The 19,900-nt window shown below is 40.9% G+C and overlaps 1 protein-coding gene across 6 annotated transcripts in view; it reads left to right on the top strand.

The window, feature by feature from the left end:
• Nucleotides 1-10,345: 10,345 nt before the first annotated feature.
• The window catches only part of SRP19 (signal recognition particle 19), a 33,325-nt gene continuing 23,770 nt past the window's right edge, over nt 10,346-19,900 (top strand). For 4 of the 6 annotated variants that reach the window (XM_077817313.1, XM_077817314.1, XM_077817315.1 and 1 more), the window contains exons 1-4: nt 10,348-10,547; nt 13,256-13,331; nt 14,917-14,988; nt 19,158-19,269. In XM_077817313.1, the coding sequence (XP_077673439.1) occupies nt 10,510-10,547; nt 13,256-13,331; nt 14,917-14,988; nt 19,158-19,269 (298 nt within the window). In that variant the 5' untranslated portion in view covers nt 10,348-10,509. Of the gene's footprint in view, nt 10,548-11,897; nt 12,249-13,255; nt 13,332-14,916; nt 14,989-19,157; nt 19,270-19,900 lie in introns of all 6 variants that reach the window. The other 2 variants (XM_077817318.1, XM_077817319.1) reach the window with 2 other exon arrangements.

Here is a 19,900-nt window from a genome sequence, read left to right on the forward strand (position 1 = left end):
TAAGCTGACTGGTCTATAGTTCCCTGGATTCTCTTTAATCCTTTCTTTAAAGATAGGTACTATGTTTCCCTTTCTCCAGTCTTATGGGACCTCCTCACCTGTCCTCTAGCAGTTCTCAAAGATCATTTATAACAGTTCTGAAATTGTTTCAGCTACTTCCTTAAGTACCATAGGATGAATTTCATCAGGCCCGGCCGACTCAAATACATCTAAATATTCTTTAACCTGTTCTTTCCCTGCATTCCTTCCCCCATGTTGTTAATATTAATTGTGTTGTGTATCAGTTCACAATTAACCTTTAGAGAACACTGATGCAAAATAGGCATTAAATACCTCCGTTTTCTTGATGTCATCAGTTATTAGCGCTCCATCCCCACTAAGTAGATGGAGAAAAGCCCATTAAGTTGTAAAATTACTTAATCAAGAAATATCATTCACAGGTAAGAAAAGCTGTCTGTTCTCCTGCAGATTTTATAAGATTCATAAAAGGAAACCTTTCTCCAGCAGAGCATATAAATGCAACAAGCATTCTTCAGCATTTATAAGTAAGGCGAAGATTTAGTCATGGGTATTTTTAGTAAAAGTCATGGACAAGTCATGGGCAATAAACAAAAATTCACGGCCCTGTGACCTGTCCATGACTTGTACTATATACCCCTGACTAAATCTTGGGTGTTCTGGGGGGCTCCAGGGGTGCAGTTACTGCTCTGGAGGGGAGGCTCTGGGGCACTCGTTGGTGCTGGGGGTGGGCTCCAGGGCACCCGCTGGGGTTGGGGGCTTCATGGTGCCTGCTGGTGTGTGTGTGGCGGGGGGAGGGAGGGCGGCCAGGGACCGCCGCAGCCATGGGGCAGCCTGGGATCACCACTGCTGCTGGCAGGGGAAGGGTCCACTGGCCCAGGACCGCCGCTGCTGCTGCTGGCATGAGGGAGCCTGGGACTGCTGCCAGGGGTGGGAGGGCTCAGCCTGGGGCCTGTGCAGCTGACCCCAGGACCACCCAAGCAGCTCGGGTGGCCCTGGGGTCAGTCACAGCTGCTAGTTGCAGAAGTCACGGAGGTCCCAGAAAGTCACAGAATCTGTGACTTCCATGACAGACTCTGAGCCTTATTTATAAGTTGTGCAGAAGGGAGCCAATTTCATCCTGATATTTTTAACCACAATACAGTCTCATTAACTAAACCTCCTCCTCTGCACAATGGACATCTCTCATCAAAGAGCGGTGCTGGGGCTGGGAACCTGTCACTTGCACTCCACAAGACTGGGTGGATAAAAATCAATTTAAAGCAGATTTTTTATTTACATTAAATACAGGTTTATATTTTTAAAATAAACCTATTTAAAATTAAATGTGATATTAACAACCTACATTAAGGCCTAAACATATCCATTACAATCATTTAAATTAATTACAAAAAATGTTAAGCAGTATGTAGTTGCTGCCAAGTCCGAAGTCAAACCACTGAACTGATGGAAGTCACTGGCTAAGCGTTTGGAACTAGAGTTTGCTGAAGTGCTAAACCACCTTTTGACCAGAATAGTTTGGTCAAAGTTTTAAAAAAAATCAATGGGGAGTTGAAAAAAGTAAGAGAACTTGTTTTCCTCTTCCAATTTATGAACAAAAACTAGATGTGAGAAGAGATCTACTAGTTTTAGAATCATGAAGGATAAAGTGATCAGAAATAATCAGTTCAATTTCCTAATTACAGATTATACTTTTTGTTTAATCAGTTAATTTTAAATGCAAAATATGTTTTGATCAACTTTTTTCTTACATTTTCAGCTCATTTAAGGTAGTTCTTATTTTACTTTTATAAAATGTTGGCTTTGTGCATTTTAATTGAATTTGAAGTTCCAAATAGAGTGTGATACAAATCACAAGTAAAAAGTTAATCACCATCTAGTAAATTAGAAAATGGTAAATGATCTATTTCTTAAACAAAAAAAGTAAAAATTATGAATCTGACTAAATATAAGTTAAGCTATATAATTGCTTAAATAGCTATAGATAAAGTGTATTTTCCTGGTTAGCAAAAAGAAACACCAACTTTAGTGAAAAGGCTATATTTCGTTGCAAATAAACATGTTTTAATGATTACCAGCCAATGTGAATCAACTTTTCTTTAGGAAAATGACTGAAGTACAAATGCAAAACAATGTAAAGCAATAATTTAAATCATTATTGCTTTAAATTGTTTTGCATTTGTACTTTATTATTGTTGCTAATTTAAATTCATTAGAATTGGCTATATAAATTGCTTTGATTTACATCAGTTCACCCTGCCACAGGAGAAAAAGATTATAAACTCTGCACACAAAATCTCTTCTGCAAAAAGAACAGGAGGACTTTTGGCACCTTAGAGATTAACAAATTTATTTGAGCATAAGCTTTCTTGAGCTACAGCTTACTTCTGTTCATATTCGGTTCTGCATATACGCTCCAATGGAGCATTTAAACGCCAAAGACACTCTCCTGTTGAGTTAATAAAATCAAGTTTTCTAGCCTCTGAGACTCTTTGGTCAGAGCCAAGTGGGAAGAAAAATACATAGAATCATAGAATATCAGGGTGGGAAGGGACCTCAGGAGGTCATCTAGTCCAACCCCCTGCGCAAAGCAGGACCAATCCCCAATTTTTTCCCCAGATCCCTAAATGGCTCCCAAGGATTGAACTCATAAACTGGGGAATTTTGTTTTTATATGAAAAAAGGAAATTTACAGATAAATAATTTCAATAAATTAGTTAATTTTGTAAATTTTCATAAATAGCATATGGAAAAATCTATTAAAAGGCTGCAGTTTAAATTCTAAATTAAGTTTACATTTAAATTAAGTTAACATTTAAAATAACCATCTGACAGTATGGAAATGCAGTTAAGGCACCCAGAGCAGCCTAAATTCTTCCCCGTAGCCTGACAACTTGCACTACTTCTGTAAGATACGGTCCTGTAAATACAAGTTCATAAAAGTTTAGCAGTGTGAAATAAACTTGAATTGTACATAAGCTTCTAAATTTCACACTCGTGCATATTTTCCAGACTGTTACAAAGTTCTGTGGACATAGATCCTGAGGTTTGGCCATACTGCACATGGCACAACTTGCAGGGAAGATGCAAAGATAAGAGTAAAGTGCACCTTTGCCCTCTCCCAATCCTAAACCAATTCTGTGCTTGTTTTGGTTCCCCAGCATAAATTAAAGCAGTATGAGACAAGATAAAAATAGCAGGGAATGAGAATGGTGGTGCAAGAGCCCCTATTAATTTTCAAAGGATCCGCCTTGTACTAGGTCACTGCTTTTGTAGCCAGTTAAACTAGGATTTGAAGGAGAATCCATTGGCAGTCTGGTGCAAACTGGCCACACCATACCCCAGTGATCCATTGTATACAAATTTCCATTTTATAAATTACTTCTCTATGTAAATTAGTTAAGGTTTAAGCCAATCGAGCCTATTTCCAGATACTTTTAGTTCTGAAGATTGTATACCGATTCAAGGTAAATATTTGATTCTCTGTCACTGTAGGAGCCAGGACTTACACAGTAAAACAAGCTAAGTATAATGTAGCTTTTGAAAATTCTAGGGCTATTCCTAGGCTATTTATGGGGAGGAGATGTGGTACAGAGATTGATTTTAGGACTCCACTGTACTGGTGGACAGTGGAAGGTTTTCTGTTGTGTGATAATAAAGATGAGATGTGTAAACATTGTTTCCTGAATTGTAGAAGTGGGAAGGGTATGGGACAGAGCTTTGGTGTGTATGTGTAAAATAAGAGACAAGAGTTTTGTGTAACTGGCTTGTCAAGGTGGGGAGAATTGGAGGAGAGTCTGTGGAGGTGAAATAGACGCTTACTCAATTTGGGAGGCTGATGTGTATAGTGTTTTGAGTGGGACACAGTAGAAGTATATGGCTCAGTGTCCCTACTAAAGTTGTATTGCATGCAGGTGTAAGTGCTTCATGCATCTGGGTGGAGCATATGCAGGGATGCACAGGGTATCTTACCTCTTGCATTCACACACATTTTCTGTATAAGACATTTCTGTAATGCTCATCACTGAAGTACCTCAGAACTGAATGCAGTAAATTAGATCTGTATGAGATTGTCCATAGTAGCTGAAAAGCTTACATTTAGAACCCTAAAGTTCTGGACAAAATCCACTTCTGTGCAGATGGCAAGCACAAATAGTCTGCACGAGGGGTTCTCAAACTGGGGGTTAGGACCCCTTCAGGGGGTTGTGAGCTTATTACGTGGGGGGTCGTGATCTGTCAGCCTCCACCCCAAACCCCACTTTGCATCCAGCATTTATAATGGTGTAAATATATTTAAAAGTGTTTTTAATTTCTAAGGGGGGGGTCGCATTCAGAGGCTTGCTATGTGAAAGGGGTCACCAATACAAAAGTTTGAGAACCACTGGTCTACACAATACTTAAGTCCCTATCCAAGCCCTCAAAATAGGACCAGAGAGGGACTTTTAGAACATGGACCTTGTTACCATGATACACAAGTGAAATTCACTCTGTGAAATTTATTTTGACTTTATACTACAATCTCCATAACACCAATTTGTAAGCAGTCAACATTTTACAAGCCAATTAGCAACATAGAGTAAGATGTCATTTATTGTTGCATACCTGTCTACCCCTGCATATTCTGTACTGCAGAGTTTCAGTCCTGTCACTTTACATTATTATAATGACAATACTTGCCCGCTTTTTTGACTGTATCTCCCATCTTCGGTCGATGTCTGCATTATCTTCCCCTCATTTTTTGTATAAAGTTCAAGCTTCTGCTCATTTCAAATCACTCTCACGCAATTCGGCCTAGATCTACACGAGCATTTTTCTCCTTTACGCTCAAGATTTTCCCAAATACTCCATGTAACGACTTTGTCCACTTCCAACTTAGTCATTATTTGATGCAGCACTTGGAACAGCTTCTCAGTTAATATTTCCAGCTCCTACCTCTTTTCTTTTAGTCCCACCCACCTCCCCATTGTGTGAAGCACTGCAACTCTCAAGATCATGGGTGAAATCTTGGCCCCATTGAAGTAAATGGCAAAACTTTAATGGGGCCAGGATTTCACCCAATGTATCGCTCCTATGTGATTTGTATTATATATTTTGGAGAAGCTCAGGCACCAGCCTTCCTAAAAATATTACCCCCTTTTTTAATAATGTCATTGTTCTAAATTTTATAAGCATTTAAAATGGAACAGAATTAAGAAGTCATATAGCTCACTAGAACCTTGACTACTGTATTTTTCCCCTTCCTAATGTCTTTAATAGTGACAAAACAATGCATGCCTGGCTGAGTGGGTGGCTAACTCTGTGCTGACATTGGGTACTACAAGCAAATTTTACAGAATCCTCAATTGAAATACACGCTTTATATATTGCAGTTACCACTTCATTCTTCTCAGTGCCCTGTCACTTCCACATCTAGCATTATGTAGACATGACACACAGTAATTTCATGAGTCTATACAAGTCTCTGCAACCTGCATATCCTTGGTGTAAAGACAAGGAATTAATTAGGAGTTGTGTAAGTTTGCTTAATATTCAGGCATATGTAGGTACACTATGCAAGAGCAATCACATCTTAGCTTCATATTGCTTTTAAAAAGATGCACAAGCCGTCAGGTTTTGAACTTCACTGCTTAATTGTTGAGTTTCTGATGTTAGGGGCACTGGACAGCTGGAGAATGCATAGTGCTGTAGCGAGCCTGATCTAGTGTCTTTTGTGACCTACTTTTGACTCTGACTTCTGCAGGCCATAAATATGCAGAATTCAAGATATGAATAGATTACTTTTGACACTAGAACAAGTGCAGTGACTGTGGATGCCATATACTCAGTGAAGTCATTTTGTAAGAATGGTGGGAATTAAATTGACATGCTTGTATGAACGATTCACCCCAGGCACTTAGTTTCAGGAAATCCTGAACCCTGGCACCAATAAGTTAGAATGCTGCATAATAATGGAAGCCAGCTGACCTGTAGAAAAGCTGAGATGCTAGCCCTGGTGGGGTAGGTCATGTGCAGAATATAATTCAGTTTACAAGTAAACAAATTCAGTAATATTTGTTTAGAGAAAGCTGTCATTTTTATTTGTTTTCCAACTGAAATGATCATGACACATTTAATCCCTGTACCATTAATACACGTACAAATTTTCATATAGGAAATACAGCTTTCAGTGATGTTTTAAAGACATGCAGAAAGACAACTCCTTAATACTCTTCATGCTGTTGTTAATATGCTATGTTAATTCCAGCATTCAAAGGAAAAAACAAGTGTGTAAACTACCAAATGCTACAGCATAAAACAGACAGCTTGACAAAAGTGTGGCTTAATTTGAAAGTGTTGGAGTACTGCAATAAACTGATCTTTTACAAAGACATCAGGTTTATTTCTTTCCTACTTGCCTTATATACATATTGAATGGGAGAAGGACAGAACAGAACCCTGCAGCCCTTACATGCCACACTCCTCACCTCTGATGAACAATGGTCCATAATTATCTACTGGGCCCTCTCAAACAAACAGGAGCTAAACCAATCCGAAATGTTTCCAAGTGCTCTTGCTAGGGACCATAATCACATCAATATCTCATGATCAGCTGTATCAAAGGCACCCGATAGATCCAACAGAATCAGTATGGACACTTTATTTTCATCTACTACTAAAAGGATGTTATCAACTAATGCGCTCTTAGTCCCATAGTTAAAGCAAAACAACAAACCGACCTATGGGAAATAAACCAGAAGATGCTAAATATTGCTAGAGCTACTTTACCACTTTCTTGATAAATCTCTCAATTTTAACACAGGCCAATAGTGGGCTATAGCATTAAGCAATTTTTTTAAGTAGTGGTTCTTCCAAAGCCTCTCTGTGAACATCTACTTCTCCCCTCATGTAAACTCCAATTCAGAAAAGCACCTAAACGCTTGGAGTGTATGTACTTCTCAGCCACACAGCTTTTTTTCCTCTTTCATTTCACACACATAGCTCAAACAAGTTTACTTTACAACATTTCCTAACTCCATGCACACAGAGAAATATTTAAAGATACACTATCACACTGAATTTTTTTAAAATTGCAATTTTCTACTAGAGCATCACATCAATATATCCAGAGGTTTCTTAACTTTTTTTTAAGAGCTCTTCTGACATCCTGTTTGCTTAAGTCTTTAAGTCAGCTTCTTCCTAGTTGACTACATAAACTCCTACCAAATGCACAAAATAGACAAGAAACAGTTTTGCCAACTTTTTTCTATAGTAAGCTTAGATGGGTATGTAACAATAGAAGGTACACAATTTTCAAACAAAGTCTGACTTTCACATTGATATATTTTCCAGAATCTCCTTTTCCCTTCCTTCTAAAAACAAAAAATCAAGCTTCCCCTGCGGAAGCCAACTTTTTCTTTTTCCTGCGGGTTGCTCTAGTGTATAATAGTCCAAGCATTTGAAAAAAGCTACTTTGGCCTGTGTGCAGTCAAGTGTGTTTTCTGAACATTGAGATTTTAAATTTGTATATGAGGAATAGGAATCCTTCTACTATAACATTAAAGAACCAACATTTCCATATTCTATCAACAGTAGGGTGACCATGCGTCCTGTTTTGGCTGGCAAAGACCAAACTGGACAAATGCAGTTTTGTCAAAAAATTGGGGTGTGACCCCCTAGCAGGGCATGGAGGAATGTGCGAGAGGGGGGCTAGTGGCAATGCCAGCCATGTGCGGGAGGGAGGGCTCCGGAGAGTGGCTCAGCCAGGCCAGCCCTGCGTGGGTGGGCAGCAGGGGGACTTCAGTTGGCCCCGTGTGTCGGGGGAAGGAGGAAAGGGGACCTCTGGCCAGCCCCGGGCAGGTGGCTTGGGTTGGCCTAGCACATGGGGGAGGAAGGAGGAGTGAGAAGGTGTGGGAAGGAGGCAGGAAGGGCTGGGCTTGCACGTTGCAGGAGGGCCCTCCAGCTGGCCCCAAGTGGTGTCCCGTTCTCCCTTTGGGAAAATATGGTCACCCTAATCAACAGCCAACCCAGGTGAGGGAATTCTTCTTTCTTCTGCTTGCCTCTCAGTACAGCCCTAACAGCTCTTCAACATCTCTTACTCTAGTGGGTTTTATAAAGGCCTTTTTAATCTGTACACCACCATCCATAAGTGGAAGCTTCCGATCACAAAACATAAATTTAAAAAAGTATGACTATCGTAGAACCCTACAGAATAAGATTAATATTTTTATTAATATATATAGTTTAATAATAGTTAATAATATGTTTAGTTTAAAATACTTCACTATTAGTCATTTGGAGCCTAATCCAAAGCCCATTGCAATCAGTGGGTTCCTTTCCATTGACTTCACTAGGCTTTGGATCAGGCCCCCTAGCAAACAGTATCCTAGGCACCTTTTTGGTTTATATTCTGATTGGGACAACAAATTTGTAATTTAAATTACAACACTGATTCCTTCTGACTCACAATATGATGTAGTGCTGAATAATATATGCCTTACATATAGGCTTGGCACAATTTGATTTTTTAAAAATAATTTTGACAGATATCCATTTTTTAAGCATTTTTTTCTATTTTTATTTATTTAAATTCACAGTCGCACAAAATTATGCGGTTTAAGCATTTTTTTAATGTTTGAAACTTTCATGGTTACCAGAAATTGGGGGGGTGAGGGACTTGTAAATGTTGAGATTCAAAAAGTTAAAGCTTTTATAACCATTAAAATAAACTGTAAACATCACATCAAAATATACAAAGTATATATATATCCTTAAATCAAACTAATTTCTCAAGTAGCATTTGTTACTTTGCCTATATGTACACTTTATTGAAAGTATTTTTTCATCATTTTTATGTATGGTGAAATTGACATTTATTGATAATCTAATCCTTCCAACCCTACTTATGTATAATTGCCATACTAGCCCACTGTTGGTTTGTCACACACATGTAGTGTTTCAGAGTAGCTGCCGTGTTAGTCTGTATTCGCAAAAAAAAAGAGTACTTGTGTCACCTTAGAGACTAACCAATCTATTTGAGCATAAGCTTTCGTGAGCTACAGCTCACTTCATCAGATGTTTTGTACTTATCAGGCAATTAAGTGAGAAAAACAGAAGGGGTTAGAGATCGTCTGTCTTCATAATGGGTATGGCAAATCACAGCATAAGTCATGTAAATAACTGTGTTGCAGGCCTCTTTAAATTTAATTATTGAATTGGATAATCACAACACTTCCCACACCCCCATCTCAAGAAAATCAGGGATGTGGATACAGAATTAGCACTGTCCAAGGTTTCTGTGGTTGTATCATCACCACTCTTGCAGAGACTAGCAGTCATGACAGGACTTTGTATCAACATTTCATGCCTTTAATAAAATAGGTAGTTTTATTATACAATAGGGTCCATCCACCTATTTACTCCAGAATAGAACCGATTTTGCATATACTGAAGCTCTACCCTATAGGCAACTTCTGCCATACATTGCTCAACGGTGAGCAGAATTCAGATTCGAGGGGGAAACCAGTGACACTCAAACCAACTACCCCCAAACTAAGTCCTAGCCATACTAAAATGAGAGCTGGCAACGTCATACCGTCCTCGGGTGCACTTTGATCAGCAGTAGTCCTGCCATAAATTGTTATCGCTGCTGAGCGCTGGGCCAGGACTGCCCACCCCAGGCTTTCAAAAATCATGAGTCAGCCCCCGAGGAAGGCATTAGATTATTGTACAGGCCCTGTGACGTTCACCAAGGCTGGGCGCTCTGTATTTGCCAGCTGGGCTTTGAGCCTTTGGGTTTCACGCTTTGAAGCTTCAATCTGCAACGGCAAGGGCTGGAAAAACTACTTCAACGGAAGCGTTTGCGGTGACTGATCTGCCAGCAGGACCTGGGGCACCGCGCTTCCATCCGTGCCGGGCAGGGGATCAGACGCTGCGTTGCCGGGGAGCCTGAGCAGCGGGCACAGCCCGGCCGCCTGCGCACAGAGCAGCGCGGACCCGCGCGACAGCGGGGTCTCAGCGCCCCTCGCGCTATGGAGGGCCCCTGGAGGACCACTGGGCCCTGCGGCCACCCTTGCGAAGGCCTAACCGGACTCCGGCATCAAGGCCGTCCCCGGGCCGCGAAGCGCTGCGACGGTGGGGGCAGCAACTCACACGCCGCCAGCCTCCCTCCCTCCGCGGCGCGCCGCTGACTCGAAGAGCGCATGCGCACCACAAAACGCGCGCCGCGCCTCGGCAGGAAGCTGTTCGCCCAGCCTCTCGCTATCCCGATTCAAATGTCGCGAGAGTTAAAGAGCACGACCCATAGGATGCCGCGTGTACAGTCTTCTTTGAGTGACAGTTCTGTGGTCCAATAGGAATGTGGCGCCGAAGGTGTGCGCGAGACTGTGTGTGGGCTCGCCTCTTGCACTCCTTGCTGGCCTGGCAAGAGCTCTGTGTTTGTGAGGAGTGAGCGGGTAGTAGCGAGTGACGGTGGGGGAGGCGGTGCTGCGCTCCCCCCCCAGCCCCACAACCGCCATGGCCTGGGCCGCCACCTCCCCGGCGGACAAGGAAAGGTAACGGCCCCCCGCGCGGGGCAGCGCATGTTTCCGGTACCTCAGGGGCGGCTGCGGCTCCCGGGTTGCTCGGTGGCTCTGGCCCTGTGGCCCCTGCGCCGGTGGGGTGGGAGGAGGCGCTGGGGCTCCTCTGCCCCCGTCCTTCACACGTCCTGCAGGCCTGCTCCCCGCGAGCGGGCCCTGGGCGGACCGGCGCTGCCCCCGCGCTGCTCCTGCCCCGCGCTCCCTGGCTGTGGAAGGGGGCCGCGACCCACCTGCTGAGCGAGCCGGTGACAGCTGCGTGCGGGGCTGGGCGCCACCGCTCCTCGAAGGAGCTCTGGGGGGGGTGGCGGAAACGCGCATGGGGCTGAACAGGGGCCGCGAGTGAGCGGCGAGCTGATCTAGCGTGGAGGGGGGCAATAGATGGCAGCAAGAGGTGTTTATATTCACGCCCAGACAGCGTTGCCTTAAATGAGCAGGGCTGCGAAGTCAGGCACTCAGAGCTAGCACAGGTTTCAGAGTGGCAGCCCTGTTAGTCTGTATCAGCAAAAAGGAGGAGGAGTCCTTGTGGCACTTTAGAGACTAACACATTTATTATGGCATAAGCTTTCGTGAGCTAAACCCAATTTGTTAGTCTGTAAGGTGCCACAAGACCTAGCACAGGGAATCTTAAATCTGTCCCCTTGGGTGGCTACGTTATACTACAGCCTGTAGTTCAGTGGTTCTCAAACTTTTGTGCTGGTGACCCCTTTCACTTAGCAAGCCTCTGAGTGCGGCCCTCCCTTATGAATTAAAAACACTTTTTTGTATATTTAACACCATTATAAATGCTGGATGCAAAGTGGGGTTTGGGGTGCAGGCTGACAGCTCATGATCCCCCCCATATAATAACCTTGCAACCCTCTGAGGGGTCCTGACCCCCAGTTTGAGAACCTATGGTCTAGTTACATGCTCACAGAAATATTTTTTCCCCAGGACTCGCCACTGTTTCATTCAGTGGGCAGAATGGGCTGTGCTCACTTGGGGAGCCACTACTCAGTATTTTGTTTTCTCCCTATTGTTCATTGTGCGGCCCTAGGCCTTATGTGCTGCACACTATTCAAACCCTACTCTGAAGACAAGAGTTATTAATTTTCTCATGGAATTTTCTATGGTGATTACCACTGCAGTGTCAGAGTGCTTCATAGAGATGAATTTTATCTTTGCAATACTCCGGTGAGGTGAGGGGGTGATGATAGTCTCATTTTACCCAGGGTGAACTGAGGCACAGAGAATAGAAGGTGAAGAGTATCCACTAATTTTAGGTGCCTAGGACCTGTTTTTTTCAGGGTACTTAGTGTTGTATAACACTTTTTATATATTCAAGCACAGATCTCACTGATATTTGTTGCAGTTGTGAGTGCTCAGCACCCAGACTCAGGTTCCAGGGTCTCAATTTGGGCACCCAGAAAATGAGGAACAAACAACTTGTGACAACCTGTGAAAGGCTGGGTTTAAGTGACTTGATGAACATCATACAGGAACTCTGTGGCAGTGACATCTAATCCAGAGCAGTATTCATCTGCTTTAATCATGTGAACCATCCTATATCTACCTGCTGTGTGCTGCCTCATTTACTACATACTTTCCAATTTTGGTGACAAATAATACAGAAAACAGTGTCCTTTACTACACAACCCTGATTCATTTCTAGAGGTCAGTCCATCCTGTGCACTGGATGAGGTATGGGTCCTATGGAAAAAATAGGAGTTATTGTGTATACAAAGATAATGCATATGCGCCAGGGCAACCTTGATTCAGCCATGTCCTAACTTTTGAATGCTTGATTTTTGCAACCTTAATTATGTTCTTTTATTGTCATTTGTTGTATGCAGTTGCCTAGGTTTTAAAAAAGGCAAACTGAAAAAACAAACTCCGTCATGTAGCATCACACTGATAGCCATATGGGTCATCATCACGGTTGAAACCTTTAGATTCACTCCACATACCTCTGCCACTGGAGTAACTGATAGAAATAGTAGATTGTCATCCTCTGTGTAGACCAGCACTAGAGGTGGAGGGAGAACAACACATTGCCAGTAGGTTTCCCACGTATTTGCAAAGATTCTTTTCCCCATCATTCCCCATTCTCCCCCATCTCTGGCAGTGTCATATAATGGGAAATGTCTGGCAACTTCAATATAATCATCAATGTAGAAAAGGTTAGTAAGGAATTCCTGTTTACTCTTTAATAATGCTATATTTTAGGTTTCCAAACGAAATTGGAAGACAAATTAAAACTAACAAGGGTTTTTTTGGTTTGTTTTTTTGTTTTTTGCATAATTAGACAGTGGAGTTATCTGTTGCAAGATATCAAACCCTGGAGCTTAGCAGGATTTAGCAAAGGAATTGTTTTTTATAATAGTTTACACAGCTGCTTAAAATAGGACAAAATTGTAAAGGATATAAAAACCTCATGCTCTGAGGTTTTAGCTAGCCGCTATCCTAGTATTAGGAAAAATCTCTCCCTATGGTCCATCATTGTTCACGGTGTGGTTTTTTGCATCTTCCCCTGACTTGTGTGGTACTTTCACAATCTGGCAATTATACTAGATAAACCAATGGTCTGATCTGGTATGACAGTTTCCAAGTTTTAGAAGTGGGCATTCCTTTGTTTTTTTATGTGCTTTAGAAGATATTACAAAAACCAGTATTTTCCAGAACTTATATTACATTTTTTTTTTTTTTAGATTCATCTGCATCTATCCAGCGTACTTAAATAACAAGAAGACAATAGCAGAAGGAAGAAGAATACCTATGGACAAAGTAATTTGTGGGTGGCATGGGAAAACTAAGTTTTGCTTCATGATAGCTTGGAGGGAGTTTGGGCAGGAACTAACAATTGTGAACAAGGTTACTTAAGCTTTTTTGAGGAGAAGGAGAGGAAAGTTGATGATTGAATTCTGTAACATATTTGAAGACTGACCATTGGTGTCAACATGTGAATTCAACATGGGAAAGGCTGCGTTCAGAACCTCTTATTTTCACATGAGCAAGGCTCAAACAGATCAGCTGGGAGAGACTGAATGCAACCTTGAAAATCTCTTGAAAATTCACTAGTACAAAATCTTCTTGCCTGTCCTTGCAGTGATGAAGGAAACAGATACTGATCACCTGGGCAAGAAGGATTTTGTAAGGCTGCCTAATGATTTGCTTGTAATTTCATTATCTAACTAGTTTAGATGTGTGTGTTTTGCACTCTTGTTTTGACTCTAGAGGCCCCCTGTAATATCAAGGATGATGGGAAATAGAACGCATTTGAGTCACTGTCTGTAATGTACCATTTCTTGTCTGTTACTTCTGTGTCCATAACTAGTGCTTCAGGATCCAATAGGAGCCCAGCTGATAGTGGAATAGACATATAGTACATGGCTTACTGAGAAGTGCCACTGATTAAACACTGACTGCTAAAACATCCATATTCTCCATATACTTTCTTAGATGTTTTTCCTGTTATAGCAAAAAGTCAGTTGTTTTAACTTGAACTAGTAGTTAAGTCTGTTACTTGAGTGATCAGGCCCCTACGTCTTTGATAACTGATGCCTGGCCTTCTGTTCCTTTCTCTTCAGTCTCTAGCTGACCCCTTGGCAAGAGATGCCTGTCACTCAGTCAATCCTCTCTTAGTTCCTCAGTCTGTAGCTGAGGGTGTGTCTACACACACGCACACACACGCACAAACCCTGCAGCAGCAAGTCTCTGAGCCTGGGTCTCACATACTCAGGCTTGTGCTACAGGCTAAAAATATCAGAGTAGACATTCCCACTTGATCAGGAGCCCGGGCTCTGAAACCCACTGAGCAGAGTGTGTCTCAGAGCCCAGGCTCCAATCCAAGTGAGAACGTCACAAAAGCCCAACTCTGTAGGCCTGGGCTCTGAGACTCATTGCTGCAGGTTGGTGTTTGGGTTTAGGGTTTTTTTTTTCCCTTCTAATTGCTTAAACCACACACAAAGAAATCTCTTACTCCTATCTCACTCCAAAGAAACCAAAATTGTTTTTCTAAAGTACTAACTCTGTCCCCACTCCTTCCTGGGTTCCTGCCCAGGCCTGTCTACAGCTAATGTTTGAGCCCAGGCTTATTTTTTCCTGTCTTTTGGTGCTTTGTTCCTTTCTTTCTAATATATTCCAGGAAATGTACATGTCCTGGTTCATAAATACCTTACATAAGTGGAAAAGCAAGCAGATCTGTTTTCCCTGATCCATCTTTGTGCCCTCCCTTTCCCTGACTACTGCTTCCCCTGAGGAATTTCAGGAGCTCATCCAATCAACACCTAATTACGATGGATTTGTTTCTCAGCAGTAGACTAATTTTTTTAAAAGGGCAATGTAGTAATTTAAAACATTATTTTAATAGGCCATTGAAAATCCCACATCTACAGAAATCCAAGATGTATGTGCAGCAATTGGACTCAATGTGCTTGTTGAGGTAATGTGAAACTTTATGAATACATCTTGATAAAGACTTTTTTTTTAAATTGAAAAAAATGTTCTATAAACTTATCAATCAAGTCCTCTGATTTCTTTGAACATAAGTTAACTTAATATTTATGGAGATGTTGGAAAAATTGGAGAGAGTACAGAAAAGAAATTTAAAAATGTGAGGGCTAGAGAAAATGCCTTACAGTGATAGACTTAAAGAGCTCAATCTGTTCAGTTTATCAAAAAGTACATGAAGAGTTTTCTTGATTAGGGTCTAAGTACCTTCATGGGGAGAAAATACAGGTACTAAAGGGCTCATTAACCTATTGGAGAAAGGCATAACAGAAAACAATGGCTGCAAGCACGGCCGTCCCTACGGGGTTGCGGGGCCCAGAACAAATCAGCCTCCCTGCTAGTCTGCTCTCTGCCTCATCCCTCCTGCCTTACCTCGTCACCTGAATATCAGGACAAATGCCGTCCCGATCGTACATTGGTCGGGATGGGGGACAAAGGGCTAAATATCGGGATTTTATTGAAACATGGGCCCCCGCAAAGCCAGGGCCCTGGGCAGTCTCCCCCGTTCGCCCTACCCAAGGGACGACTCTAGCTGCAAGATGAAGCCAGACAAATTCAAATTGAAATTAGGCACAGTTTTGTTAACATTGAAGGTAATTAGCCATTGGGACTAACTAGCAAGAGATGTGATGGATTCTCGTTCTTTTGGCATCGTCACATCAAGACTGGATGCCTTTCTCACAGATATGTGTTGGCCAAATATAAGTTACTGGGCTTCATGCAGGGGTAACTGGGTGTAATTCTAGTCTGACCTCCTGTATGTCACAGGTCACAGATGTCTCTTTTGGCATTAAAGTTCTGATAGTTTAACTGTTTTGGCACATAAAGTGCAGTTTGACAACAGAAAAGAGTAATTACTCCAGTACCTTAGATTAACCTAAAAGTGAATACTGTAAAACTTCTATACTCATAAAAACATTTAGGTTTTCATCAATAAGATCTTCCTTTTAATGTATACATTCAAATACCCTGAAAACATCAATCAAGTCACTAGTCATAATTAAATATAAAGATTTTTTTCTGAGAAGTAAAGAACAATTCAGTTATTCTCATGAATTGCCCATTAATATAAAATGTAACCAGTAGTACCATAAAACTTGCTCATTCAGGTACAAATTTTGCCAGCACCATCTTAAATTTTCATAAATCAGATTTTTTTCTTTAATCTGTACCATCAAAGTTGCTAGCCTTATCGTAATAAAAATTGGAAATTAAGTGGACCTTGATATATTTTAAAGCATATATACCTTTATCATTATGCTTTCAGAGAACTGTCTGTATTTTTCTTATCCCTTGGAGACACACAAATATTGACTGTTACTTTTGTAACAGGAGCAAAGCCAAATAAGAGAGAGGAAGAATTTTTACTAGGAATTACAAAGGGTTTCAGAACTTTCAAGTGAGCATCACATTTTTCAGTAGTAACAGTTTTTAAGAATTAGTGCATTAGATTGCTTTCATCAGCATCTTCAGGAAAATTTAAAACATTGGTTGTTTGAAAGGGAACTTTCAAGTACCTCTATTTTATGATGAGGAGTACTTGTGGCACCTTAGAGACTAACCAGTTTATTTGAGCATGAGCTTTCGTGAGCTACAGCTCACTTCATCAGATATCTGATGATGTATCTGATGAAGTGAGCTGTAGCTCACGAAAGCTCATGCTCAAATAAACTGGTTAGTCTCTAAGGTGCCACAAGTACTCCTTTTCTTTTTGCGAATACAGACTAACACGGCTGTTACTCTGAAACCTATTTTATGATGATCGCAGTAGTCACTTATAGCATACCTGAGCATCTCTGATGCGCTTAGACATTCCCTGGCCTAGACCCACTGTGCTGGATAGGAGTTATAAAAGCCCCTTAACTACCTGGAGAAGAGTTCTTCAGCTGTGGTTGCTGCATAAGACAGCCTATGGCTCTCACAGGTCAAGATTGGGAAGTCTGGTGGAGATAGGGCTATAGCACTGTGTTGTGGAGCTGCTCAGAGGCAGCCTACATGGGACTGTTGTAACTTTATCTGCCTAAATTATGTGAGGGGTGATTTCAGTGCTCGAACTACGCAGAATCTCAAGGCTTTTAAAGCCACCTTTGCCCCTGGGCTCTGAATGTGCAGCATTCAGTCTTCCCTATTGTCCTGAAGGATGTCAAAGGTTTAGATCTTTCACCTGTGTCTAGATGACACTTCCCTCAGTATTCTGTGTGGATTGCTCAAATGATGTCCCCTTCATTTCTAAATTATAAACTTCTAACATAAGATTGACAAAATCTTAATCAGATTTATCAAAATGCAGTGCTGATGGAGTACTGCGATGTAATGTTTCATACTCCTCCTTTCAGATAACTTCTGTCAGGTTATGTGGCTTATCTCTGGAACTTTGGGAACAGTGACTTGATTGGGATGTTTAAATACAAATAGGTATACAGCTAAGTTACAAATAACTTTCCTCTCATAACTGCTAGTACATTCACAACACAATCATTAAAATGTGTTTTTAAAAAATTCTAAACAAAACTTACACAGAAAATAGACAAACATAAATAATTAAGTTATGGTTAATGTCTTTTAAAGATAAAATCTTAACAATATTCTTCAGTAAATGTAGTAATACACATTGTCATACTTGAATTCTAAGTCCTATAAATGGTTTCCATATGTCATAGACCCAGGTTTTTTGTTGTTTTAGGGTCAGAAGGGTCCATTAGATAATCTAGTCTGACCTCCTATATGTCACAGGCCATTAAGTTTCATCATTACCCTGTATTTGAGACTAATAACTAGGGCTTGGCTAAAATACATCTTGATTTGAAGTCTCCAACAGATGGAGAATCCACCACTTCTATTTGTAGTTTGTTCCTCTGGCTAATCACCCTCACTGTGTGGGTTTTATTGTTTGTTTTGTTTTTTAAATTGTGCCTAATTTCTAATTTGAATTTGTCTGGCTTTAACTTCTAGCCATTTGTTCTTATGTCTTTCTCCACTAGATTAAGGATGTTTTTATTACTCAGTACTTTCTCCCCATGAAAGTTCTTAGATACTGTAATCAAGTCATCTTTTAATTTTTTTTTGAGAAACTAAAATCAGACTTCTGAAAGGAGTACCGTAGTCTGGAAAGGTTGAGAACCACTGAGCTAAACAGATTAAGATTTCACAGGCATTTTCTCCAATTCTCGAATACTTTTTGTGGCTTTTTTCTTCACCCTTTCCAATTTTTCCACATCCTCTTCAAAATGTGGACATCAGAACTGACATGGTATTCCAGTATCTGTCTCACCAATGCTAAAATCCCCTTCATACTCACTTCTCCCCTCTTCATGCATCCAAGGATCACACTGGCTCTCTTTGCTACAGCATCAGACTGGGAGCTCATGTTCAGCTGTCTGTCCACTACAATTTTAATTTTTTTTTTCCAGTCATTGCTTTCCATGGTACAGTCCTCCATTTTGTAGGTGTGGCCTTCATTTCTTGTTCCTACATGTATAACTTTGCATTGGGCTGCTTTAAAATGCCTTTTGTTCAAATGGGCCCAGGTTACCAAGTGATACAGATGGCTCTGTATGACTGTCCTGTCTACATCATTATTCAACTCTTCACCAGCCTTTGTCATCTGTAAATTACTTTTATCAGTATGTCTTCAAACACCTCTCTGGTTTTGTGCTGTATGAATTATTTTGTGAAGAGAAATATGGGAGAGGATAACTATTCTGCTTCCTTTGAAAGAATGTTTTTTTCCAGTGGTTTAACAGTAGTCACTTCATCCTCACTAGTTCAGCCCAGACGTAGATTGCCTTTACTTCTGAAATTTTGTTCTGAAGTTTAGCATACATACCACCAGGTTAGTTGTAAAGTCCAGAGTATGATCATATTTTCCCAATAAGCATGTGTGACCGTTCACTTTCAAAGCATGTACCTAAGGTCTACATGGCTGAGACACCTCCCTCAAAAAGGTGTACGTCTGTGAGCAGTGTCTATTTAGTTATGGACATTTTAGTACATAGCAATTTTAAATACATATTTCTTTAATGTCTGATGCTTATCTTATGAAATGCCTTTCTGCCTCTTAATCTCTAGTTTAACTGTGGTGTTCTTTTTTCCACTTGCTAGAAGAACAAGTTGTACCCTAGAGAGTGGAACCGTGATGTGCAATATAGAGGCAGAGTACGAGTTCAACTCAAGCTGGAAGATGGCAACCCATGTTTACCTCAGTTTCCAACACGTGAGTGCAGTATTTGTTGAGGGGGTATGTGCAGTGAGAAAACTTGGGTAACAATTTATTTTTACCTACTTAGAAAAAGTTAGGGTCGGTTGCCATAATGTCAGGCTGTGTTTGTGTCTCCCATGCTAATGTTAGTGTGACCAGTCTGTTAAAACATTAATAGAGAACTTTGTTGTTAGGCATTTTAGTTCCTACCATTTGAAACATTTGGTCATTATAAGCCATATAAACTGGTAACTAAATGAGATTAGCCAGAGCCTGTTAGTGAGGAAGTGATTCTGTTTTAGGGTACAATCTTCGGTCCTGTTTTTCCTTAGATGGTGCTTCATTCTCATTTTAAAAATTGGGAATTGAACATTCTTTTGGGCACACTGTGTGACCACTGTCTCCAACAAAGCAGTAGTGCTACTTTAGTGTACTGTGTTGTGGTAGACGGTTTCGCTCCAAAAACAAAAAAAAAATTCTGCTTTAAAACTACTGTATTTCACTTAGTTTTTTCTTGTGTAAACTTGTCATACCTCAGTTAAATTTCAGTGCAGTTGATAAACTGATGTAGTAATCCTGTTTGATATTGCAATTTTCTCCCTAAAATGCTCATAGGAAATCTAAAATACTAACTGGCCTAACTAAA

Source organism: Eretmochelys imbricata, chromosome 5 (genome assembly GCF_965152235.1).
Source record: "Eretmochelys imbricata isolate rEreImb1 chromosome 5, rEreImb1.hap1, whole genome shotgun sequence".
Lineage (NCBI taxonomy): Eukaryota > Metazoa > Chordata > Testudines > Cheloniidae > Eretmochelys > Eretmochelys imbricata.